Raw genomic sequence first — 26,832 nt, 5'->3', positions numbered from 1 at the left:
GGGGAGGGGGCTTTGGGCAGGCATGGGAAGGGGAAAAGAATGCACCAGTTACATCCCGAAGGGGCCTGACATCCTAAAACCTGGCAGAGGGAAAGAAAGCCTGTGGAAATGACTTAGCCTCTGATCGAGAGAGATCTGGGTTCAAGCCCTGCCCATTTTCATGCCTATTTGCCATGAGACCCTGAGCCAGTCCCTTCCCCTCTTGGAAGATAAGGTCCTCAGCAAAGGGGTCCAAGAAGACAGCAGCCACCCTGCAAAGGTTCCCCAGCTCAAAGGCCGCACCCAACTCTCCTGGGGCTCCTACCCCACAGAGCAAATGGGGGAACGCACCCCACTTCCAGCCCCACCCCACACTTACCACCTTTCATATCTACCGCCCTATCCTTCCCTTCAGCCCCTCCTGTCCTGGGCCGACCCATCCACATCCTCCATGCCCTTTCCCTTTCCACAGGCTCCGTCCCAAGCCCCCGCACCCCCCCCCCTCCGCCTACCCCCTTGACTCCATGAACAGAGCTCCAGACACCCACGTAAATGCAGAATCCACAGGGGCACAAACCCCGGGCAGATGGGCACGTCTCTGGTTTGGCCCAGCCACCTTTCCCAGCCCTATGAAAACATCCCCACTCCCCTACTCCAGTCCCCATGGTTTGGTTGGGCCGCCATGGAGATCACATGACCTGGGCCTGGCCAATCAGCACATCCCATTCCTCTAGCCCCAGTGATTGGTCCAGAATAGGCATGTGACCCCAGCCAGGACCAATAAGGGTCAACCCTGAGACTTCAGCTGGAACTACAGGGGAAATGCTCTCTTTGTGCAGAGGCCGGAAGCTGGGAAGACTAAGCCCGGGCTACTGGGCCCATCTTGCCTCAGCAGGGCAGCACCTGCCTACCATTGAAGCCAGCCCGGGAAAAACACAGCCCAGGACAGAACAGGGACAATCCCGACAAGAGTCTAGAAGGACTGCAGGAGGTCCGTGAGCCTTATGAAATTGCAGCTACATGGGGCGCCTGGGTGGCTTCGTCGGTTAAGCGTCCGACTTTCGCTTAGGTCATGATCTCGCGGTTCGTGGGTTCGAGCCCTGCGTCGGGCTCTGTGCTGACAGCCAGCTCAGAGCCTGGAGCCTATTTCGGAGTCTGTATCTCCCTCTCTCTCTGACCCTCCCCTGCTCACGCTCTCTCTCTCCTAGAAATAAATAAAAATTTAAAAAATAAAAAAATAAAAATAAAAAAGAAATTGCAGCTACACCACCATGACTTTTTCTTGGGAAAAGATCCACACCAGTGTCTGCGGCCCCAAAGAGGGTCGGGAGTGATGGATCACTCTTGAGTACACACCTTCCAAGCTCCTATGAGATCTGACTCTACCTACCTCTCTAGCTTCAGATCTCTCTCTCTCTCACCAATTTGCATCCTATCCTTAGCAATTACCAAATTATTTGAAGTTCCTAAACATATCATGGGATTTCACACCTCCGTGCTTTTACTCATGCTTTTTGGAACACCCTTCATCTCTCTTATGCCTGGCGAACCCCTATTCAGCTGAAGCTCTACTTTCTCTCTGTACAGACTTCCCCTACCCTTTCACATTCCACCCCAGGTCGAGTTCATCTCTTTCTCTTCTGCTGTGGGTCTTCTCAGCATCTCTGACCTAGCCTAGGCTGATTTGTATAGTTGTGCAAGTTGTATACTGCACAACCTTGGAGGCCCCATTCACTATGTAGTCTTCTAGCCCTAGGATATAATGATTTGTTTCCCCCTGCTTCTTCCATTGGGCTGTAAGCTCCTGAGAGCAGGGCCTGTGTCCAGACAGCATTCTCAGGACCCAGCAGGTCCTAGCAGAACAAAGGCTCAGCCAACATTTGCTGAATACATGATAAGTCGTGAGGAAAGAATGGAAGATTGGAGAGGGGAGGATGAAAAGATGGTGACAAAGAGAACAGTGGCCCTGTCCAGAATTTTATTTATTCCAGGGGTGATGCTACGGTGGTTGTTAATGAGGGTAATTATTTGGGATTTGCATCACGAGCTCTGTGTGGAGTGATTTCCAATCAATAATTAATGCCTACCCCATCCTCCCTCCCCACAAAACTAGGTCAGCCTCCTCCCGGAAAAGGCAGTGGGCCTCCCTGGCAGGCTGCTGCCTCCGGTTGAGAGCAGGCCAGGGTGAGCGAGGGCTAAATCCCCCACCCCCACCCTCACTCCCAATGGGAGAGCCAAGGGCATGCTGGGAAGGGAAGCAAGGAAATAGACCCAGCACCCTTACCATCCACCCAAATCCATCCAAATGCGACGCTAGCCACTTTCAGGCCTTTCTGGTGCCCCCTCCTTCATCCGTCCGTCAAACATTTACAAACGCTGTTGCATGCCTGGCACAGCGCTGGGCATGGGGTTCTCGGGGGAGCGTCCAAACATGAATATTTCCGCATCTCAGCCCCTCAGAGCTCTCAGTCTAGCAGCGGGGGACAGGGGACCACAGTGTCGGGAAACACAACCAGGCCAGGGGAGTGAGGGCAGCTCGGGGCACCTTCCTGGAGGGACGGACTTGAGCGGGGCCCTGCAGGATAGCAGGACCTTGTGGCAAAGGCACAAAGGTATGACTGTTCAGAGGGCGCATCGAGGCCGTGCCAGGGGTGGGTGGCCGCAAAGCAGGGTTGAAGGAGTGGGGGGCTCTGTGCTAGGCGGCTGGTCAGGGAGGACCATGAGCAGGTTCTAAGCAGGCCGAGCCCTTGGACTGGACAGTCCTAGAGGATGGGACAGAGGCAGGAGGCAAGCGGTGGCAGCCAGCAACCACGTGAGACGAGGCTGGGTCAGAAGGACCTTGAGGGAGCAGGTGGTTCTGAGCAATCCCAGCCTTGCTGCTCTGCTCCGACGCTGCTCCCCCGGGCCCAGCCTTTGTTGCTCAATTAATTACATTTCCCTTGTTCTCCAGGATATTGAAATTCTGAAAGGCTCCTCAAAACCTACCCAGCCGGCCGGCTTCCTTGAATGGCAGCCCATTCCCCCCTCCCCTCCTCCCCTCTGCCTAGCCAGGTCCCAGCTCACTCCACAGCCCTCCCCTGGGCCCAGGGAGTCCCAGGGCCACTGAGCCAAGGCATAATTAGCTAATTAGGGACTCAGAACGAATCCATCTTTCCGTGCCAGGGAAAAGGGCCACAGGATTAGGGAGTCAGGAAGACCCCGAGAGACCCCAGCTAATCCTTCTTTTATGCCTGCAGTCAAGTAATTAGCTAAGGCACGTCGTCGGATGGTTCCTCTCCGCCCTCAGTTCCCCTGGCACTGGGCTCGGGAGGTAGAGGCAGAGAGGGGAGGGAGAGAAGGAAATGGAGATATAGGACAGAGATGGAGAGAAAGACCGAGAAAGACAAAGACAGAGACGTCTGACTCAGACCATCCTTCCTGCTCGTGTCCCTGCACACCTATCCCCAGGCCAGCCCTCCTCCTCCAGGCAGTCTCTGATTTCCACCTCCAGGTAGTCACAACAAAGCCTTCCTGCCTCCAGTTCCCCCAGGCTCCGGCTCACCATTGCTCAAAATGAACTTCTCTGCTTTTGCTTTCTTTTTTTTTTTTTAAATGCTTTCCTGATTTTAATTTTTTTTAATTTCTGAGAGAGAGAGAGAGAGAGACAGCACGAGCAGGGGAGGGTCAGAGAGAGAGGGAAACACAGAATTCGAAGCAGGCTCCAGGCTCCGAGCTGTCAGCACAAAGCCCGACACGGGGCTCGAACCCACGAACCGTGAGATCATGACCTGAGCCGAAGTCCGAGGCCCAACCGACTGAGCCACCCAGGCGCCCCTGCTTTTGCTTTCTTAGTGTGATGTTTCAGGCCTTCGGCCTGGGGTAGAGGCCAGCACGATCGTGGCTGAGGCCCTGCTTTCCCAGCCGAGAAGGGAAAGAGGACCCCAGAGTCCCCAGGACTTGCAGTGCCCAGAGCGCCAGCCCAGGATAGGATACCGGGGTGCAACGCCTGGCGGGGCAGCCCTGAGGTCCCAGTAGCCTCATCTACAGAAGATCGGACCTCAGAGGGGGAGCCCCTAGAGCCAGAAGCTTCCAGCAGTCCACCCACCCCCATGGGGAAGGTACAAATTCTTAGCCCCCCCAAGCCCCTGCGCACGGGCCCCAGCCTGTCTCCCCAGCCACACCTCCCCCTGTGCACCATGCCACACTTAAACCTGCTGCCGCAGCCAGACTGGCGGACGCCCCCAGCACCCCCACTCCTCCCCCTCACACACACTCTGCCCCCGCCTAAGCACCCTCCCCCATCTCCGCCTCCAGGGCTCCCGTTACTGTCACCCTGCCCAGGGTGGGGGGAGGGGGGTGCAGTGCCGGGTCCACTCCCCAGGGTAGCCGGTGCAACCGAGCTGGGATGACCTGCTTCCAGCTCCCGGAAAGCGCTCACACACACCCACAAGACCATCTCTCCTCCTTTCTTAGACGTCAGTTGAGTGGTCCTTTTTTCTGGCCCCCGGGCTGGGCTGGTACCCCTGCAACAAGCTGCCACCGCCCTGCCCTTCCTCCACGGCACTTATTACACTGTTGGCCTTCATTGGTGCATGGCTCTACCCCCTCCCCCAAAACTGACAGCATCCTGAGCCGGAGGCCCAGACGGGGTGTCCCGCATCCTCCAATCCAGCCCAGGGCCTGGCAGAGCGGCCCCCAAGGATGGCCACGAAGGAGCGATGGAGGGGTGGATGGATCCATTTGACTAATACTTAGTGAGGATCTATACGTGCCAGGCGCTGTTCTGGGCTCTAGGGGTGCATCGACGAAAACAAATGAATACCCACATCAAGTCTCCTGCCCTCAGGAGGAGGACGTTCTAGATACGGGAGGAAGAGACGAAACCACCTACATAACAAATAAGTACATCGCCTCATCTGTTGGGTGGTGTTATGGAAACAGCAAGTGGAAGAGAAAGGGGTGGTCGCGCCAGGCAGGGCCAGGGATGACCTGGGGGCCCCGAAAGGCCTCCCTCGCAAGACGGGACAGGGCGCAGACTCACAGGAGGTGAGGGAGCCAGCTGCGTGCACCTCTAGGAAGAGCTCTCTAGGCAGGTGGAACAGCCCTGGCAGAGACCCAGAGGTGCGGCTCAATCAAGGAACAGCCAGGGGGCCAGTGAGGCTGCAGGGGAGCAAACCAGGGGCTAACGAAGTGGGCTGCCCGCAGATGTGAGAGCCCTGGCCGCTAGTCCACTGCGGGTCGTGGGCACAAGACAGACGTGGTCTGAGGACAGTTTGAAGATCACCCCAGCCGCGGGGGCAGATGGACTATGGCGGGCCGGGGTGGGAGAGGATGACCCATAAGCAGACAGCCTGCAAGATGGTGTCTAGTCACCCACATGTGACCCACGCACATGCGGCTCGGGAAGGGGGGCCAGGCCTGTGGGCTCAGTGACCATATGGCCTGTGCATCCTGAGGACAGCCCAGCCTTCCCCTGGGACAGAAATGGGGAGTGCTGGCGTGGGGGAGGGGGACGGCAAGAGAGAGGTGGCCCTGCCCGGGCCCTCCCTGCCAGGCTTCCTGCGCGACTCTCGGGGCTACCGAGCCTCCAGTCCATCTGTCCCTCCCCACTCCGCCCGGCCTCGCCTGGCCATCGCTCACCTGCTCCTCCGATAATCCACATCTGGCTGTGTCCAGATGACCATGACAGCAGAGGTGGGGGACGTGGCTAAATTCTTGAGCTGTTTTGAAGGCGGAGCGATTGATGGGATGCACGGGGTGGAGGAAGAGGGGAGATGGGGCATCTCCAAGGTCTGCGGCCTGAGAACAGAGCCATGGAGCGGCCATCACGGGGCCGGGACTCCGTTTTGGACACGTGGACTCCGTCGGGGTGCCTGGTACAGATCCACGTGAAGCCATCTCATAAGCTCGCAGGGTCTGGGATTCAGGGGCAAGGAGTGCAGCCTAGGACTATCATGTGGGTGGCATCAGGGTAGGGGAATTCTCTAGAAGGCACTTAGAGTTGGAGGCTGGAAGGAGACGGATGGCAGGTGGGCAAACTGACGGTGCTGCTCAATGTTTTCACCCCTCTTCAGTGGACACCCCCAGACCAGACCCTCTGTTCCAGGGAAAGCTGGGCAGCAGTCGGCCAAGAGGGGGTGGCAGTGGGGGACCTGGTGGGGGGGGGTGCTTCCTGACAGGCATCTCCCCTGGAGGTCCAGGGTGCTGTCTGCAGACAAGAGCTGTCAGCCCAGATTAGCGCAGCCACTCTGCCAGCTCAAGCAGAAAGAGCCAGACCTGTGCCAGCCTCTGCCAGGGGCACAGCCCACCGCCAGGAGAAAGGGTGCCAGGCTGAGGGCAAGAGGGGCCGAGGCTGCGGCTGGCCCAGGGGCCTGCTAGGTCAGGGGAGGGTGCTGAGCCACCAGGAGAGGCCGTCTGCTGTTCCTGCCACTGCCAAGGCCAACTAATCAGAGGCACAGTGGGCGCCGGGGAGGCCCAGCCAGGCAGCATACGGCCGTGTGCTGCGAGAACACAGCTGCTGGCCCCGGCCCCGCAGGGAAGGGGCCTGCGGGCTGATGAGGGGGCCTCAGTGCCCTCTCCTGAGTCAGAAACAAATGCCAGCGGAGGAGTGTGCACCCCTGACCCTCTCCCCCAGGAAAGTGCTCATGCCCTACGGGGTGGTCCTAGCCCGTCCCCAGAAGGTCCCCGAACCCACTGTGGATCAGAGAACTCCCACTCAATCTTCAAATGCCCTGTCCTCCCTCCTCTGTAAAACCTCCTCAAAGTACACATCATTAGTGATCCTTGCACGCAGCCCCTGCTGCCTGCACTACAGCATGGGTCCCACTGGCCCACGGATCCCGGACAGGGTATCCGCCTGCGGAGACAGGGCTGTGTCTAATCTCCGTGGCCCCTTAGTGAATGCTACTTCGGATGAATGAATGAATGAATGAATGAATACATGGTGGCCACTCCCTTGACCTGGTATCCTGTCCAGGAATTGCTCCCTCCCAATTTGTAGGCTACAACTTGAACTTGATTGCAGGGGAGGGGCAGAACAGCTCTCACTCCACCCCCTCCCCCTCCCCCCCCAAGCATTTCCCCTTTCACACACCTGGTGTCTGTTCCTGTTCCCAAGTCAGGGTCTCACCAGGTGTTCTGGCCAAATGTTTTCCCACCGACCTCCATCTCTTCCGAGAAGTCAGCAGGCCTGGGGAAATCGAACCCCTGCACCCATCTTCCCCGCTCCACCCCTCCCTACTTTCCCCATGGGGGCGGCCAGACCCTTCTCTGCAGGGTGGCTCGGGAGCCCCTGTGGGTGCCAAGGACAGACAGCCCTGAAGTCCAAGGTGTGGCCTGGAGTGGAATTTTCCTTCAGCTGCCCCCGGGACCCAAGGAAACACACACTTTAAGTGAAACCGCCCGGATTTTCATGCAAACTCTGTTTCAAAGTGAGTCTCCCAGCGTCCTTTCTGACAGCCGCCCCACAAGGCAGAATCGAAGAAGGAATCCTGGGGGCTTTGACATCCATCCTCAGAACGGCCGGCCCAGCCACAGCCCAGCTGGGCATGAACCTGGGCAGCAAGGGCCAGAGCAGGCCTGGGGTGAGGGGCAAGGTGAGTCCAGGGCCCCTCGGCCCGACGGGCAGTCGAACACGTGCCTGCAAGACCCAATCATCCAAATGCTTCTCATTCTGAAACCAGGGCTCTGAAGGTCTCTGAGTCTAGGATTCTGAGGCTTGAGGAGTCTAAGATTCTCTGTGACTCTCAGCAAGGTTAATTCCACCAGGATCCCCCACAATCAATGTGTGGTACGGGCACCTTACCAGGAGCCAGTGTTGTGGGAACATTTTGCTGCCCTGTGGTCTAGCCAGGAAGGACTGGGACCCCATTTCATGGATGGGGAAACTGAGGCCTGAGAGGTGGAGCCACTGCTCCAAGATCCCAGAGGCAAACCCTAGTGTACTAGCTCTGGCTGCTGTGATCTGTAGCCCCAACACTGGGGCCCTCCTCCTTCTGTGCGAGAAGCTGGGATGGGGCGGCTCGCTGGGCGCCTGTTGTGCCCCTGGGGTTCAGGTGAACTCATGTGGGAGTGCTACATGCAGACAGGGGACGGGAGCAAGAAGGGACCCTTCCCCAGGTCCCGAAGCTAATTAACGCAGGACCAAGCTTTGAAGACTGGCAAGAACGTTCTGTATGAACTACTGTGCATCCCTGCCTCCTGCCCTGACTTGTCCCCATCAGGTCGCACAGAGCCCAGTGCCACAGGAGCCCTGGGCTCTTGACAGTGAAAGGGGTTGGGAAAGGGCCCTGAGGGCATCACTTCTGCTTTGACCCTGGATGTGGGCAGGGATTCTCCTGCTGTCCTGCTGATAGTGTGGCTGCCGGGGGAGCCCACAAGTCACAGGGAGAAGAGCAAGGGGCAAAATACTCTGGGGTCGTGAGAACACAGGTTCAAATCCCACCTCCCCCTGCCTCCACCCGCTATGTGGCCTTGGGCAGTTTACTCAATCTCTCTCTGCCTCAGTTTTCCCATCTGTAAAGTGGGCGTCATAATGGTACCAACATCCTAGAGCTGTTGTAAGACAAAATGATACAGCCATGTAAAGCCCCGTGATGAGCTTGCCAAGTCCAGCCATTTGTCATTATTAGTAAGTCCCTAGACGATGTGGAAAGCTCACCTCCCGCCTCCCCACCATGCGCAGCCCACCCAACACTTCCACCTTTGCACATGCAGGTCTGTCTGCCAAAACTGCCCTCTCCAAGCCTCTGTGTGCTTGGTGATTGTCTCCCCTAATCAGCCTCTGCAAAGATGCCCTGATGCTCCCGCCCTCTGTCCTCAGTGTTCTGGTACCTTCTCATAAGAGTGATGCCTAAGGACCACTTACTGCACCCAAAGTCCTGTGCTAAGCTCTTTGCACACATGATGGCATTTCATTCTTACGAAGCCGTATAGAAACTGGTATTATTAACCCCATCTCACTGTTGGAAAAACAGAGGCTGGGAGAGGAGCATGGAGGCCCACGGCCCCACAATGGGCCAAATGGAAGGCCTGGGACCAGAACCCAGGCCTGCGTGTGTAGAGCAAAGCTTCAGTTCCTCATCCCACAGCTGGGACCTGGCGGTGGCTTCCCCCAGAGCTCTGCCAGCTTTGGCCCCCTGTCCCTGGGCCCTGCCCTGGGAGCAGGTCCCCCACCCCAGGCCCAGCCCAGAGACCCCTGCACAGGGGTGGGTTATTGCTGAGCCATGGACTGTGAGCTGGACAAGTGGGTGGCCAGTGGCCCAGGCCGGGCTCGGCGTCCCCAGCAGCCTCCCTGAGCCTCCCTGAGCCTTCCTGCCTCCCTGCCTCCCTTGCACCACTCTCCACAGCCTGGGCTGAGGCACCCGTTCTAGATGTGGGCCAGCAACTCAGACTCAGGCAGCTGGGGGCCTGGCACTGACTACCCTGGTTTCTTACTGGAGAAAAAAAAGGCACGTTTCATATTTAAATGGCATTGCATGGCCAGTGGGCCTTGGGACGCACCACAACAAGCTTAAGGGGGGTGCAGGCTGAGTGAGAGTGAGGCCTAGAGTTGCCCGATGCCCGGATGGGTCCCTTTTAGAGATAATCCAGCCCCATCTTGCCAAGGCCCTGAAAAGGAAAGTGATTGATGAAGGCCACACCAAGGAACCAGGGCCCAACCTCCTGCCTCGCAATCTGGCGCTTCCTCTCTCCCTTCCTCCCTCCCTCCCACCCCAACCTTCTCCTCCAAGCCCTGCTTCCCTCTCTCCATCAAAGGCAGAGCAGCAGCCCAGAGACCTGTGGGGTGGGATGGAGGGGCCTATTTCACAAGGTTTGTAAAGAGCACCATGACTCCCAGGTGCCCCACCCATCTTGGGCAAAGTCAAGAACTACACATTAACCCAGCCCCTCCTCTTGCTTTGTGCGAGTAGGGAAACCAAGGTCCAGAGACACCAAGGGACTTCCCAGGTCACACAGCAGGCTCCCGGCAGAACCAACAACCAGGACTCGCATTCCCTGACATCCCAACTAAGTCCTCCTGGCTGACCATGCTGAGGCTTTGCAGCCGGTGCCGTACTTTTTAAATCACAAGTAGCCACCCTGCTCTCCACGGTTTTGCAATTAATAGCCCGTAATTTCACTATTCCCAACTCTCTAGCCTGCCACCTAGTGGCCAAACTGAAAGCTACAGGCTATTGTTGAAGAGGGAGTCCGTGGGCAGAAGAAACTCCATAAAGACAAACAGGAGGCCTTGGAACGTTTCAGGGAAACATCTAGAGAAAAAAGAGGAGAAAAAGCAACCAAATCTCTCCAGGAGGCACTTCTAAGAAACTGTGCCACCCTCCCCATGCCACCCATTCCCTGGCGACTCTGGGCAGAGGACAAAGCTGTCCCATCCGTAAAGGAAGGGATGAACCAACCAACCAAGCGGCTCTAACAGCCTGAGGCTCCTGTTAATCAAATTCCTCCTCAGTGTGAATTTATCTTAAGGTCTCTTTCCAAGGGGAGCGCAGGGTGGTTTCTAAGCTGGGGGAGAGGATGCGTTGGGTGTAGTCTGGATCCAGAGGGTCTGTGCTCCCCACAACCCCCGGGGTCTGAGACAGATCCGTTGCCCTCTGCGAGGTACAGTCAGCTCTGAGCAGGAAACACATTCCCAGTAGCACCTATGAGCAGGCAGGAGGCCCCAGAGGAAGGGCCCCAACTCCTCTCTGGGTGCTCTAGGCCACGCAGCCTCTAAAATTGGAGCCTCTGGGAACAAGGGGCCCATCGGCGCCCTTCTCCAGAGAGCCAGGCAGGCTGGTGCTGGGGACCCGGAGGTGACCTCCACAGCCAGGAGCTGCCTAATGAGCTCCTCACTCAGAGCCGCGGGAGAGGGAGGAAGGGGGGCCATGGAGAGAGCAGGCGACACACGCCCCACATGTGCGGGCGCACATACACACGCATGGTCTCCTGTGGTCTCAGAGAGCCTCGCACCCACATGCACCCACACGTGGACGTACAGAAACACCCCCCAAAAGAGTCCCACACCCTGTCCCCTCCTCTTCTCAAATGCCCTTCACATCACTGTTCAGGAGGTGCTGACTGTCAGATCCCAAGACCTGGGCGTTCGGAGTGCAGGGTCATGTACAAACGCGTGTGTGTGACCCCCAGCATGTGCACATGAATCTCGGGAAAGGGGTCCTGGCCCATGGGCTCCGTGGCCAGGGATGCGACAGTGGCCACATGGTGGCTGCCTCCTGAGAGCAGCCCCTGCTTCCCCTGGGACAGAAATGGGGGACGCGGGGCAGGAGAGATGTGGCCTGCCCATCCCCCTCTCCAGAGCTTGGCCAGGCCACACGCTGGGCTTCCTCTATCACTCCCCATGGTGAGGCCTGGGCCGTCTGTCCATCTGTTCTCTCCGCCCCACTGGGTCCCGGCATCACCTGCCCACACCGCCGGAGCAGTCCTATGCCCGGCTCGCCCCCACCCATGCCCTCACTCCTGCCAGGCGTCTTTAAAACACGCCCCTGGGGCGCCCAGGTGGCTCAGTTAGTTAAGCATCCAACTCTTGATTTCAGCTCAGGTCATGGTCACACGGTTCGTGAATTCAAGCCCCGCGTCGGGCTCCGCGCTGGCAGCTGGGAGCCTGCTTGGGATTCTCTCTCTCCTTCTCTCTGCCCTTCCCCTGCTCATGCTCTCTTTCTCTCTCAAAATAAATAAGTAAACGTTAAAAATTTTTGATAAAAATATAAATAGAACCCACACTTGCCTGCTTAATCCCCAGCTGCGTTGGGCCTCAGCTCAGATTCCGTCTTTGACCACCTGCCCTCCTCCTTCTGCTAGTCATGCCCCACACGCTCCACAACGCCTGGGCACCTCTCTGAGCACCGACAGCACTGCGGCCCTGGCACAGGACAGCTGCCCAATACCCTGGCCCAGTGTGTCCACTTCATACATGTCTACTGAGCCACTTGTGCACCAGGCATCGTTGTGGGCGCTCTGTGAATAAGGTCCGCCTCGCGGCCAGCTTCCCCGTAAACAGTGGCAGGACATGAGGGAGAGGAACACACACTGCAGGTGTGCGGGGCAGAAACTTGGGCTCCAAGCTTCCTGCCGTGTGACCTTGGACTGGTCATGGCCCTCTCTGGACCCCCTTTTCCTCCTTTGTTAAATAGGCTAAAGATGGTTCTGGACTAGGAGTCTCGGAGGATTGGTGGGGGTAGAAGGGATAGAGAGAGGCTGGCACCTCTCTGGATGCCCCTTCCCTGCCCTCAAGAGTCTCCCCAGGGCAGTGGGAAGCGACCAATGTGGTATCACTGAACCGCTCCTCCCCCCTCGCCTATAGCTTTGGTTCTCATCACTCACCCCTACCCCCACTCCCCCTCCAACCCCTCCTTCAGGCCCTTCATGGTAGCCTGGGGGTTTCCCATCATGTCAACATTCATATTGGGGAGGTGACCCTGTATGTGCGACCTTGAGACCCCAAGAGCCCCCAGGACCCTCTCCATACTTTGCCCAAGCAGAGCCAGGCTGCCCATCTCAGGATGAAGCTATGGTCTGGCCACCCTCCTGGCCACCTTGCTCCACAAATACCCTGAAGCATGGCGTCCACTGCCCCACCAGCATGGCAGAGTCAAGCCAGCCCCACAGGGCACTCACGGGGCAAATGGGTTGGGGAAAGGTTGGCCGGACAGGGCAGGTGACAAAGCCCCAAGGCCCCAGGGCTGAGAACTGGGGAGTAAGGACCGCTCTGACCGTGCAGGAGGAAGTGGTGCTAGGGGACCTCCCCTCCTCTGCAGATGGGGAGACTGAGGCTCAGGCAGGGAAGAGAAGCAAGGTTTCATATAGAGCCAGGGGAAGGGGTGGGCTCAGGACCGACAGAACTCCGTGCAGAACCCTGTCCTGCCACCAAACTTCTGTGACACCATGCAAGCCACTTCACCTCTCTGAGCCTTACACAGGAAGTTGAGAGGATCAGGTCAGCCATCGGCACGTCAAATACCGCACAGAAAGTAGGCAGGTGCTCGTGAAAGTTCCTGTCCTCCCCTAACCGGGCTGAAACCCCACGCAGGCCAGGCGCTCCCCTCCTCCACTCCTTCCCCGTCCCCCATCCAATTCCTAACTCAGGGTAGTGGAAAGAACCCGGTTCAGGGAGTGAGGAAGCCTCCTGAGCAAGTTACTTCGTGTCTCCAAGTCTCAGTCTTTCCACCTCTATTTTCCCTGAGAACAGCCCACCTCCCTCACCGACGGATTATAAGGCTTGTGAGAATTCGTGGGGATGAAAAGCTTTGAAAACTATGAACCCGGACAGATGTCAGAGCTTGTGGTTATAACATAACCTTTCAGCGCCGGGCAGGCAGACAGACGGACGCATGGCCAGGTCCCTGCGTCGGTCGGCAGACATGCGGGTGGGTGATGGAGCTTGAGTTCTAAGTCAGCACAGCCAGGATCCCCTCCCCAGGGAAATGCCACTAGGCGCTGTCCCTCAACCTAAGCAGCGTCTTTTCACACATGTGTCCACCTTGATAGCCACCCGCCCCCCACGAGGAATCTTGTCCCTGTAAAGCCAGACTCCCCAGAATATGCTGCAGCCCAAGTTCATGTGGGACTCAGAGGTGTCAGGACCGCCCTCCAGCATCTCCAGGCCCAAACACAGGCCCATGAGCCTGGTGGGAGCTGGCCCCCCATCTCTCCAGTCGCTGGAGGACCCCCGTACCCAGCACAGGCCCTGGAAGGTGCAAGTCAGTGTTTTCTTGGTGCAGGAGTGGCTGGAGAGGGGCGGCAGGGAGGGGGGACCGACTCACTGGGCACACGGTTGATGGCTTTGAGAGGCCTCAGGACGCGTACGGTGCGGATGGCCGACAGGTTGATGTTCTGAAGGTCCAGAGAGTACTCGACCATCCTGCAGAGAAAGGGGGGAGAGTGAGGGCTGAAGCAGGAGGGACACTCAGGGCCGCGGACCAGCCCACGGCCCTCTAGCCACCCATGCACACCCATCCGTGGCCACGGCTGCCTGGAAGGGAGATGTATGGAAGGGAGTCAGAATCCTGGCTACGTCCCATCGGCTGCGTGGCCCGGGCTGTTTCCTCCTCTGTAAGTGGAACCGATGGTATCTGCCCCCTCCTGTCCTGGGGATCCCGGAGATGCAGTGTGCAGTGGAGGGCGGAGGGAATGGAGGTGCAGAGAACTTGGGTCCCCACGGAGGGCCCCGCACTGTGCCAGGTGGCTCTTGCCCTTCCTTTCCCAGCAGCCTCTGATCTGAAGCAGGGAAGGTCAGCAGAGGAGAACCTAGGAGCTGGGAGACCCCAGGTGACCCCACGTGGTGACCGAAACCCTCACTGTGGGCACAGACCTAGAGCTTATATCCTGCCTTGTATCTCCCCGAGCCCCCGGGTCAGATGCCCAGATTTACAGATGAGGAGGGGAGCTGGAGGGAGGTGACATCACACGCCCCACATCACCCAGCATCTGGGCAGAGGCTCAAGCCGGGCTCACACCACACCTGCCCCTCCTTCCCTGTTTTTCCAGCCTCTGAGCACAACTGCAGGCTCACACCGGGCCGGGCGTCACAGGCCACATTGCCGGGGATGTGACAGGCGCACTGTACTCCGCTTGCAGGCAAAGTTCACTCTCTCCTGGGCATGCTCCCTGCGAGGCGCCCGGCCTCCAGCCCTACTCCAGGCCTAGGTGCCAGCCGCTGTCCCTTCTGCCTGGAATGCTACCTCTCTCTTCTCCGTCCACTGAAACTGTATTCCTGCTCTAAGGTTCCGGGCAGGTGCCCCTGGAGTCCTGGAAGTTTTTCCACACTCAAGTCCACGATGAGCCAAGCCAGTCAAGACACCACAGACACAAGTGACTCACACCCGGCCCCAACTGTCAGGAGTAGCCACTCGCGCCAGGGAGAGAGACTCAAAGGCACAGATGACACGGGAGCCCTCGCCGCGGCCTGAGTTCCCTCCTCCAGAACCTCATCAGACAGCCCCGCCCTCCCTCTCCACACTCATCCAGCCCTGAAGCTCCTTGGAGACAGTCTGCCTCCTCCAGGGAGTCTTCCCAGATTCCACAGAAGGCAGATCTCTGGGGTCTGCTCTGGGGTCTTCTGGCTTCCACCGGATCCCACCTGTTCAGTTGCTACCTGTCCCTGCTCTCCTCAGTGAAAGACAGGCCCCTGGGGCCTACAGCCTGACCCTGGGTGCCCGGCTCCCCAGACCCTTCCTCCCCACCCCCATCATCCACCCCGGGGCTCCAGCACCGCCGTGGCTCCACCTGTCACTGCCGTCAGCGGGAAATGAAGCCTTTTCCTACACGCCGCCGCCGTGCAAACCTATCCAATTGTGGAGCCGCCGCCCCCTCCCGCTGCTTAAAGAATAAGTGAGTGAAAGCTTCTTTGCCTGAAATGCCTCCATCCAGCCCCCAGCTTTCTGGGGCACAGGCTCCGGCTCCCATGCTCGCTCTTGTGCTGTCTCTCTCTCCCTCTTTCTCTCACGCAGAGTCGCACACACCTGCACACAACCATCGGAACGCACGCACACTCACTCCTTGGACACCCTGATCCACACACACTCCCGCCAGAGCCCCATTTCAGAAGAGGGGGTGTCACAAAAAAGTGACAGAGAGCTAGAACTAGGGGCCACCTGGGGTACCCAGGGAGGGGAGGAGGAGGGGGAGGAGGGGGAGGGAAAGAGGCAGAAGTGGGAGGAGGAGATGAAGGGGGGAGGGGAAGAGGGGCCACCAGGAGCAGCAGCCTAGCAGAGAGGGGGCTGCAGGCTGAGGGCGGCCCAGGGGCCGCGGATGAGGAGCGAGGGTGATGTGAGAAGGGGAGCTGCATGAGGATTCCGTGCGTGGGATGAGCCACCTGTCATTTTCATATTTTGTAGAAAGAGCTCTCCAGGCAGCCAGGGAGACGCGTGTGATGGAGGCTCTGTGGGGGCGGCACACGCAGGCACACAAACAGGCGCTCACACTGGCACGGGTGCACACGCACACACACGCACACCCCAGGCCTAGGAGAGGCCCCCCCACCAGCTGCAGCCAGCCCCTCCCCCATGCCCCACCACCACCCGCCCTCGCCCTCGTTCCCTCCATCCTGCCAATGGGGGCAGCACCAGGCCCTGGGGAGAGCTGGACCCCCAAAGCTCAGTTTATGCTTTGCTGGGGGGGTGCTGGGGGGGACCCCAGCCTCTGCCAGATTGAACCCACTCGGGATCCTTTGTTTTGGGGGCCCCAGGGCACACCTGCTGAGCTCCGGCAGGTGACAGCCCAGAATGAGTTCCCATCCCCACGAAGTCTCGCAATAAAAATAAATAGATGCCTCATAGCTGGGTGGCTAGACAGAGAAAACACGTGGTTTTCGAGGGCCGACTGCTTGCCAAGAAGTTCTCATTCCTTACCTGCATTAACCCATTTGAGCCCCCCCTTTACCTGGATCCCACTGCACCCTTCCTCAGAGTCCCCTGGACGGGGACTCCACACTATGGGAGCCCTCAGGCTGTCGCTGCCTGTTCCCTGGCCTTGCCCCTCACCGTCCCCCCCCAGGCAGAGCCTATGGTCCACAGACCGGAACTACTGGTACTTGAGTAAGTGAGGCAGCTCCACGGTGGCCCTGCCCTCACCTTGGCGGTGGGGGGTGGGGGGGAGGGACAGAATGGGAAACATCTACACCTAATAGATGAATAGGCCCCATGGTGAGAAATCAGGTTCGCTTCCCCTTTATGTTTCTCTAAAACAAGGAGGGGACTGGCCCCTGGGTTCTGAGCCAGCCAAAGGCAGGACGTCACTGAATGTTTCCAAGACCCATGATTACCCGGATTGGTAAGCTTTGGGGTCCGAGCACCTCTCAGACCCCAACCCGCTCATGGGAAGCTGATGAGACCCTGCCCAGCTCCGAGGTGGACAGAAGCCGCCGCTGCCTGGCAGGCCCAGAGAGACGCACCGGCCCAGCCCCTCCCCTTCGCCACTGACCTGGCGCTCCAGGCCTTCAGTGGGGGAGCACACCACACCTTCTGCGGTCTACTGCAAAAATTCCCCAGAGACCTCACCCTTGGCAACCCTTAGGGTCTCCATTGAAAAGCTCCCATGAGAAATTTCTTAGAGAATTTAGTGTGAGGATTGTGGCTCGGAGCTTCCTGGCAGTCAAGTCAAAAGGGGAAAGGTGATGAGTTACTGAGTTCTCAGCAGCAGGAAAGATCTGGGTACTGTGGATCCTTCCAGGAAATCTATTTGCCTAAGCATTTCTCTCAGGTTCTAACTCTCTCTTCTATATTTCTACTTGGGGGTGTGATACTGCACCTACATCCCCCATCTGGGAAACAAGACAGGGCATAAACGCATTCAGCGATAAAGAACACATAGTAGGTGCACAGTGAAGAATCCAGTAGTTCTCATTCTTCTCTGAGGAAAAGAGGCTCTAGCAAGGACACTGGAGAAGGATGGGGAGAGATGGACAGAGCTGGGAGGGTGGAACTGTGGATTTAATTCTAGGCCCTGGGAACTGGGCTGTCCTGACAGTGACACTGTGCACCAACTTGGGACAGTCTGTTCACAGCTCCGTGACCCCCGCCCCGGTCCCGTCACCATCCCTTCCTCCTGACAGCATCAGCAGCCTTCTGACTGTTCTCCTGTCTCCTGCTTCCTCCTCCCACGCTCCTTCTTCAGTCAGCCAAAACTTCCTAAAATTCAAATCTAGCTGTGTCCCTCCCCAACTCAAACCCTCAGTGGCTCCCCACTGCCCTCAGAATAGTCTAAGCCCCTGACCATGGCCTACAGGGCCCACTAGCCTGGCCCTCTCCTCCCCCAACTCCTGCTCCTCCTCCACACACCTGAGGCTTATCAGGCTCCCCAAATACACGCCATTCTTGGCCCCCTTTCCTTTACTCAGTACCCCCTTCCCGTGATCTCAGGCTCCCTTCAAGCCCACCTCCTCCATGAAGCCCCTGCTCAGCCCCTCCCTGCACCAAAGGCTGAATTCACCCCCCTCTGCTCTGGCTTCCTCCATACTGTTCACATCTTCTGTCTAACAGAGGTTCTCCCAAAGCAGATCCTGAGCCAAGAACTCAGGAGGTGATCCCAGGGTACATGTTGAGGGAGAGGAACCCGAGAAAAGCCAGTGAGGGGCTGTTCATGAGCGGGCTACTGCTGTGGACAATGGGGGCATGATCGGGACCCCTTGAGACTGCGGAGCGGGCCTCAGGAGGGACCAGAGATAGAAGGGAGGCGGGGGGAGGGGTGGAGAGGGGGGCACTGCAGCATTCCCACAGACTGGCTGAATGTTGGCCACGTACCCCCCCTCCCAGACACACCCCCGCACCAGCCCCACACAGCACCCAGCAGGCACTCTGGGATCTACTTAGCATGAGTAACACCTGCGAACAGAAGAGCTACCTCCTCCCACCCTGCATGACAGCTGTGGGAGACCCCCCCTCCAAAAAACAGAAGGTGAAGAGGGGTCTCCCTCTAGGTGAGTACCCACTAGGCTAACTTCCCTTGGTCCCCAAGTAAGACATCACTCATGGGAGTGAGAAATTACTCCCTAATTACACAGTTACTTTATCCCGCAGCCTCAGTGCTAAAAGCCTTTAAAAAAATCAACAAAACCCCCCACTACCTCCTGCCAGCTCCCAAGCGCCTAATTAGGTCCATAATGTTGTTTAAAGCAAACACTTTCATCCTGACATCACCCCAGGAGGAGAGTGGCTGGACCGGGTCCTGGGGCTGTCCAGGAGAGGGGCCCTGGGGTGGCCACATCAGGGCAGCCTGGGAGAGCAGACAGCCGCTCTGCAGGGCACACCCCTACGTGTTCCTGCTAAGGAGCCTCCCTCCCTCACTCCCACATCCCCCGGCTCCCAAGAGAGGCCCCAAGACCCTCAACCAGCAGACAAGACCCCCCACCCCGACCCTGAGCCACTGTGATTAGTTGGGGATGGGCATGTGACCCCAGGTGGGCGACGAGCAGCAGGCCAGCCCTGAATGGGACTACAGGGAAGAGGGCTCTCCCTGGCTAAGCCACTGCCTAAACCCTAAGACACTACTGGCCATCTTGCCTCCGTGGTGGCCTCAGAATTCTGCCAACACAAAGAAAGTCTGAGTCCAAGGACGGAGAGAGGCAGGAACCCGACCATATGGTTCGAGCACTCCCTTTATCCAAATCCCAGATCTGCCCTCTGCTTTTTCCAGTTCTGGCGGCCAGTACATTCCCCGTGGGGCTTGGGCCCCATTTGCCACTAGGAACTCGGCGTCCTGGCTGACTCACAAGGTTTTCCCAAACACTCACATGTGCTGAGCACTTTGCATACCTTCCCGTGGTGGGATTATGGCCCCCACTGCAGATTTGGGAGCTGAGGCTCACCGAGAACCCAGGTCACACAGCCAGACAGCAGGGGATCCGGAAGCCCTCCCCAGCCTACCCCCGCCCTGCCCACCAGGCATCAGGTCAGCTGCCTTCTGGCTCACAACAACACCCCCCGCCCCCCACAGCTGGTCAGGTGGCCAGTAAGCACACCACACATGGCAGTACATGGAATAGGGCCAGCATCCCAGTGGGCAGACTTACCCAGTGATTAAAGCATGGAGCCTGGATCCCAACCCTAGCTCTGCCGCCAGCGCACTGTGTGACCCTGGGCAAGTCCGGGCAAGTCCCTGAATTGACCTCCCAGGGGTGCAGGGAAAAGGAAATGGGTTCCTACGTGGATTCAGTGCTTAGAACAGGGCCTGGCCCACGTAGGAGCCAAAGAAGAGTCAGCCACTATTAATTATATCATAGCCTCATTTGCTGCCTCAGCTCATGCTTGCCCACGAATCACATGTGCCTACTCAACCCCCCCCACCTCAAACATGTGCCCACCTCCTGCCTGAGAAAGCCTGGGCAGTAAGGGTTTCCAGAACTCTGGCATGACCGCGGCGCTGTCTGCCACGCGCCCTGCATTCCAGGAATGTTCCACCCCAACATCATGTGTTCCCAGAGTGCACCGTGCTCTCTCCAGGCCACATACCTTTGCACTCGCCAATCTTTCTACCTGGTGCGCCTTTCTGTGCCTTCCAGACCCCATCCCGGGGCAGAACTGGGCTCACGTGCCTTGCGTACGTCCCACTGTGGTCAGGGCACCTCTGGCTCTGAGGTGTGCTCTGACGTGTCCCTCCTCGGGGCAGGGGCTGGCTCAGAGTCCTAGCTGGGTCCCCATGGTCCAGCCCAGGGCCTGGCTTAGAGACGGGCCCTCCAGGCCAGCTTGTCAAACAAGTAACTTGAGGGACAAGATCAGAGGAGAAAAACAAGCTGACAAGAAGCAACATAAAATGACTGAGAGTTAACATCTTTCCAGGAAATGCTCCTCCCAGAAGATGATTTCTGTGTGTCGCTGATAAAAATAGGGTGTTTCCTCAATCTTCGCAAGGGGCCCACGGGGGCTTTCTTAAAATGTAATGTAGGATGTAGCTAATGGGAAGGAAACTGAGATGCTGGAAATGGCAGCTTATCTGTCAGGAAGCAGCTCTGTGATGACTCAGCCTTGCACTAGTGGCTAGACCACCAGCCTACGCCGCTACCCACCACCTAGCACATAGTAGGTGTTCAGTGGGGAGCGGAAGGGAGGAAATCATGTAAAGAGAGAATTTAAGGAGCAGTAACATGAACCCTTGACCTTGACCGGAACTTTCTGATTTATGGGTCACTTTCACCCACCATCCTCACATAAATCCTCTGAAACCAGAAGCAGGGGTCATTAAGCCCATTTGATGGTTACAGAAACCGATGCTCTGAAACTAACTCACGCCAAGTTCAGAACAACGGAAAGATGTGGGACCACGAAGTCAAAGGAAAGGCTGCATAGATGGACCCCAGGAGGGTGGGATCCAGGGCAGCTCTGGGGACCGCAGCAGCAGGAGACCCCAGATCTTCTCCAGACAAGGCTTCCTCTCAGGTGACAACACTCCAGTGACTTTATCTCTGGCTGGAGTTGCCGGATAAATACAGGGCTCTCAGTTGAGTTTGAACGTCAGAGAAACAATAATACATCATTTTTAAGTATAGGTCCCAAATACGCCTCAGGGTGTCTACTTCTACAGTTACACCAGAGTAGTCTGGGTGCCATGACAGATGGGCACAGCCGCTGGGAAGAGACGCTGGGCTCTACCAGAGTTTGGGGGTACGTGTGCCTCACAGAGGACTCACCCGGCAGCCTTCTGAGGACTGGCGAAGTCGCCCAGGTCCTCAGGGGCAGAGCAGCTGGAATATTTTGGCCTCTGAAAAGGTAAAACCCCTCATGCTCTGAGTCGGCACGGGCCGTATGCTTGCACACGCCAGATCTGGCTCATACAAGCTGTGCTACGTGGGACAGGCTGCTAATCTCTCTGAACCTCCATGTCCGTATCTGCAACAGGGGGTTAACCCCCCACCCCCACCCCCACCAATTTCTCAGCATTGTGAGGATGTAAGAGAGCACAGCGCAGTCGGTAAATATTAGCCCTGGTAACCTCGCGAGCCGTGCCGACTTCTGCTCCTACCCCCAAGCTCCCTCCTCTGCTCTTACGGTCACAGTCCCCGCATCGTGCACGTCTAACAACTCCGTTCTCAGGCTACATGCGGTGGAAGGCCCTAAACTCGCACCCACGCCAGGGGCGGGCCCTGACCTAGGTCTGGCCAATCAGAGCACAGCACCATCCTGGCCGCAGTAATTGGTTCAGGGATGAGCACATGACCGACGCCAGCCAATCGAAGCCAAGGAAGCTACGATCTGCGCTCATGGGGAGTGGCTGTGAAAGGGCCAGTATCTTTCCTGTGAGCCCTGGGCTGCCCCCTGTCACCCGCAACCCGGGAGGAAAACTACCCGGATGTGTGTCGGCACAGAATAACGAGCAGGACTATAGGATGGGAGGACACACTGTCTAGTGAGATTCTGGATCAAACGGGCCCTGAAGCCAGAGACCCCTCGGCCTTGAGTAAAGGAAATGAGAAACTCCCATAAACCAGGGTCAACAGGTTCCTGCCCCGTGTAACTGAGAAGACCCTTCCTGATTCATGACTGACTGGTGTCTGGCTTGTCAGCCTGGAGCCAGAGAATCTCTGTACCCCTCACCCCTCGTAGCATGTAGCATCCTGTTTCCATGGAAACGAACCCGAGTGGTTATCATGGCTCTCATCCACTCGATTCCACAAGCAAATAAAGAAAACCATCCACCCCAAGGTTCCCACTGGAATCTTCTCAGATCTACACCCACCCAGTTCAGCCAGTTCAGCTTAAAGAAAGCGGCCCCAGATGCCCTCGCCCCCAGCCCCGCAGTGCCTGGGCACAACAGATTCCAAACATATATGTCATAGAGACTCCCCCTCCATGCTGGCCCAGAGCCAAGCCCTGGGGACTCCACGATGATGAGTCAGCCTCAGCCTTGCTCTCAGAGCACTCAGGCCGGGAGCAGACAGACCTGTAGAGCCCAGGAGAAATCAGGATGTAAAGATGTGAAGACCAGGAGGGGGTCCTGGCCCTGCTGACACACGGAGTGCTTCCCTGACTCACAGATGATGCACAGAGAGTCATGCAGGAGGGAGGCCAGCTCCAAAGGCTTCTGGAAACAGCCACAATGATGACATTCTGACACCCATAACCACAGCCCGGTCTGCTAGCAGGGACAGGCCTCGGCACAGCTTGCCTGACTTGGTATTTGACTTTAGAGCCAAGAGCAAACAAAGAAACTCAGGCCCTAGTTGAGGAATGTGGCACACTCTGAAAGTTGCCCACATAATGTGCATTCTCTCTTCTTGCAATCCTGCCCAGCCCCAGGGAACAATTCTTGGTCTATTGAGCCAAATCCAACGATGTTTTCTATTTTCCGAGCTTCCCCCGCAGCTGAGGACGGCCACAAGACCCAGTTCTGGTCAAATATGCCGGCAGGGGGTAAAGATCTAGGAAAGAAAAGGTGGTCTTTCTGATCCAAGTGGACAGGTGCGGCTGGCATAGCCCCGTCTCCCCTCCCATCCTGCCCTCCTTCAGTGCAGACACTAGGCTCAGCCTCAGCAGCTGCCTTGTGACCATGAAAGAAAGGCCCAGAAAATCACAGCCGTTAGCCTCCATGTCCCAGAGCCACCATCAGTACCCATCCACCTCAAAACTTCATGTCACGTCAGAAAAAAACACCCCAGGACTTGCTCAAGCCATGGCTGGTTGACTTTTCTGCTACTTGCAGTCAAGTGCATCCCGGCAAGCCATGCGGAACAAGGACTCAATCTCAGCCCATGGAGCCAAGCTCCCTGGGTTCCCGGCCTGGCTCTTCCCCTTACCAGCTTGTGACCTTGAGGAGGTCCCTCCTTGTTACCGTGCCTCATCTGTGAAATGGAACTGACCACGGTGTGTCCCTCAGAGAGCTAGCGTGAAGATTAAACCAGATAATGCACAGCTTGGGCCCACAGTGAGTACTCAGCAAAGAGCAGATGCTCTTATTTTTTTTTTTTTATCACACCCCTGGATGAAGCCTGGGAGGACTCCATTCCCTTTGCTTTCTAAAGAACCACCGACAGGCACTTTGGACAAAAGGAACTCTCAGCAAGCAACTGCAGAGGGGACGTGCCTGCCTGCTCTTTTTAGAAAGCTCTAGTCCAGGGTTGAGGAACAATTCTTATTGACATTTTGTTTCCCAAGAGCCTGTAAAAGTCGGGGGGAGGAGGGAAGGGAAAGCAGTTCCCCATGCAGGCTCACTCACTCAAGAGAAGGTTTCCAGGGTATGATAAACTCTGACCCAGCCGCTCCCCAGTCCCTGGCCGAGGTGCTGAATGACTGACGTCATTGCTACTTGTGTTAGGATTTTTAATGATGATAGAAATTCTCATGGGGAGGCCTCGCGGTTCTGTTCATGCAGTATGTCTACTTGTCGTGAGAATTAATTCAGATCCTGGCCCTCTCATGCTTCTTCCCCTTCCTGTGGCTCCCAGAACTGGGAGCCATCATCTCCACTTGAAGGGCGAGAGCATCCTGAGGGTCAGAAGAACAGCATCAGGGCCACCTGGGCATTTGGTTAAAATGCAAATTCCTAGACCCTCCATATTTCCCGGGTCTGGATCCCTGGGGTGAGGCTCAGGAATCTGCATTTTTAAATGTTTATTTATTTGAGAGAGAGACAGAGAGAGCATGAGCAGAGGAGGGGCAGAGAGAGAGGGGGAGACACAGAATCTGAAGCAGGCTCCAGGCTCTGAGCTGTCAGCACAAAGCCCAACACGGGGCCCAAACTCATGAGATCATGACCTGAGCCGAAGTTGGACACTTAACCAGCTGAGCCACCCAGGCGCCCCTCAGGAAACTGCATATTAACATGTACTTCCAGAGATCCTGTTGCCCCTTGAATTTTGAGGAGCACTGAGATGGCGTGTAAGGCTGTGCACATGTTGGAGGAGCAGGGAAGTCGCCCATTCCTGTGTGCTGGTGCGCATCCCTTAGCTGCTCCATTTTCCACACCGAGGCTCTCTCTGGGATGCCGTCACAGTTAGAAGCTTTCAAAGGCTTTCAGGCTCAAGGCAGCTCCTGTTCCTTACACTCATCCAAGGCAGGACCACACCAGCCGTGACCTTGGCACGGCTCTGGCTCAGCCTCTTCGTGGAGAGGTCGCTGCGGCCCAGTCCTGCTTCACTTAAGAGAATCATCATTGGAACTCTTGGGGAAGCTTTTAACAGAAGTGCTCAGGCCCTTCCCCACAGCGGGGCCATGGCCATTCACGTTTTTGGTTAGGGGAGGAGGTAAAATTACCAGCATAATGCACCAAGGGAGACATATAGATAAAGACTATTTCAAGTTCAACAAAATGCCATTGAATATTTCATGACCTCCTAATGGACAGAAGCAGAAAAGTATAGTTTAAATAAGACAGTGAGGTGGCTTAAACTATTATCCAATGATTACTGGAGGTTTGCACTCACTGAAAGGGAGTCTCTCGTGAGATGCCACAGGGCCCACTGTCCAGGGCTGATTAAGCACAGGAAGTAAATACCTTGAGTGACTAAATCAAAACTCCAAGAGATCATGGTAAGATAAAATGAATAGCAATGAATGCAAAGTTTGGTACTCAGGTTAAAAAAAAGATCAACCGTGGGGCGCCTGGGTGGGTGAATCGGTTGAGCGTCCGACTCTTGATTTCAGCTCAGGTCATGATCTCGCGGGTGTAGGATTGAGCCCCACGTCGGGCTCTGTGCTGATGGTGCAGAGTCTGCTTGGGATTTCTCTCTCTGTCTCTCTGCCCCTCCCCCACTCTTGCACACATTCTCTCTCAACAAATAAATAAATAAACTTAAAAAAAAAAAAGACCACCTGTTTTTCATTCCAGGGAGAGAGAGACCTGGCTTGGAAACTGAACACAACCAGGGGGCAGCAGGGAGCACAGCCGCTCAGCAGGTCATCACAGGGCACTGGGATAAGGGCAGCCCGTTCTCTCAGCCCCATGAGTCATCACTGGGAGGTTGGGGACCTGTCTCCCCACCCCCGCCAAGCACTACGACAGCCTGAACAATGCCGGCAGATGAAGCTGCCTCACCTCTCCTTTAACAAATGGTGGGAGGTGTTGGGGACATTTCACATGGAGGGAAGGAGCCACCTTCCAAATTCTGAAGGACTGTCATAAGTCTGTCATGACAGAGATGCTCCTGCCCGCAGGCTCTGGGACCCCTGCATGATGGGGCCCTTGCTCCCCTCCCTGCCCTCATCTTTCGGCACCCCCCCCAGGACCCCTAGGCTCCAACGTCCCCCCTCACGCCCCTTCCCCAACAGCCCCTGAGGCCCTCTGCATGCTGTTCGCTCGACCCAAGATTCCCTTCCCCCATCCTCCGTCTGTTCAGCTCTCACTCACTGCCCAGGCCTCTCTTCTTCGGGGAGGCATACGCTGACCCTCTGACGCTGACCCCCTGTGCAAATCAGGTCCCTGCTCCACGACCTCATGGTCCTGTATGCTCGTTTGCAACTACATGGATCCCAATCTAGGATTCATTTAGAAATGTATTCTCGGTTTTGTATGTTTCCTAAACCATGAGATCACAATGGCATCTGTCTTGTTCATCTCGTGGCCCCCGTTGCCCAGCACAAGGCCTGGCATATAGTAGGTGCTCAATAAATGCTAATTTTCATAAAGGAGTAAGTGAACGAATGTTCTCATCAGATGGGAGCTACAAGAAGACAAATTCGGCTCAGTGAAAGAATTTTCTAGCATGTCAGGCTGTCCCCGTCTGGGACTGGCTGCCATGTGAGTTCCCCACGGTGGCAGCAGGCAAGCAGAGGCGGACTGGATATGGAGATGAAGGCTCTGACTTCCAAGGAACCTTCCAGCGTGGAGCTCCTGTCTCCTCCACAGCTTGAAAAAGGAGACAGTAATTTGGGGAAGGGGAGGAGCAGGAAGGAAGAAAACGTCTTTGGGATGTCAGGCCTGTTACTTGGGAAACAGAACATTTATAGCACCAAGCTGGGCTGGGGCTGGGGGGCTGGGCTCTGGAGCCTCAGGTCATGGCTTCTCTCCTGCCCTCGGCATCTACACTGTCCCTAGGCACAAAGGACAGGGAGGACCTTGAGAATAAGACAGGTCTGAGTCACCTGAATGTGTTCAGGACTGCAGCAAAGAAGTCTCCCACTGAACCTGCCCCCGAGCCAGGACCAGCCACATAATGTGTGGGTCCCAGTACTAAACGTAAATGCAGGGCCCTCATTCGAAACTTGCTAAGAATTTCAAAACGATGAGAACAGAGCATTAAACCAGGCATGGGGCACTGTGTGCACATGCACACAGCTGTCCCTCACCCCCAGGAGGGTGCTGGCCTGTGAACCCCACCCAAGGGCCATGAGAAGATACCAAACAGACCTTGGCACTCCTCACTGTGCTCAGCTTAGATCTCCATTGTCTTCATTTATAAATATGAGCAGATAGCGGGGAGCGGGGGGGCCGCATGAGGCGAAAAAGACT

General features: G+C 56.9%; 1 protein-coding gene across 1 annotated transcript in view; it reads right to left on the bottom strand.

Annotated features, from left to right (window-relative positions):
• The window catches only part of CACNA1I (calcium voltage-gated channel subunit alpha1 I), an 83,261-nt gene that overhangs the window by 51,165 nt on the left and 5,264 nt on the right, over positions 1-26,832 (bottom strand). Inside the window, exon 3 of the mRNA XM_039236135.1 lies at positions 13,722-13,819. Within this exon, the coding sequence (XP_039092066.1) occupies positions 13,722-13,819 (98 nt within the window). The remainder of the gene's footprint in view (positions 1-13,721; positions 13,820-26,832) is intronic.

The sequence above is a fragment of the Hyaena hyaena genome, unplaced genomic scaffold (assembly GCF_003009895.1).
Source record: "Hyaena hyaena isolate Hyena2069 unplaced genomic scaffold, ASM300989v1 scaffold_4, whole genome shotgun sequence".
NCBI classification, from domain to species: Eukaryota; Metazoa; Chordata; class Mammalia; order Carnivora; family Hyaenidae; genus Hyaena; species Hyaena hyaena.
This window is presented reverse-complemented; position numbering and strand designations above follow the sequence as displayed.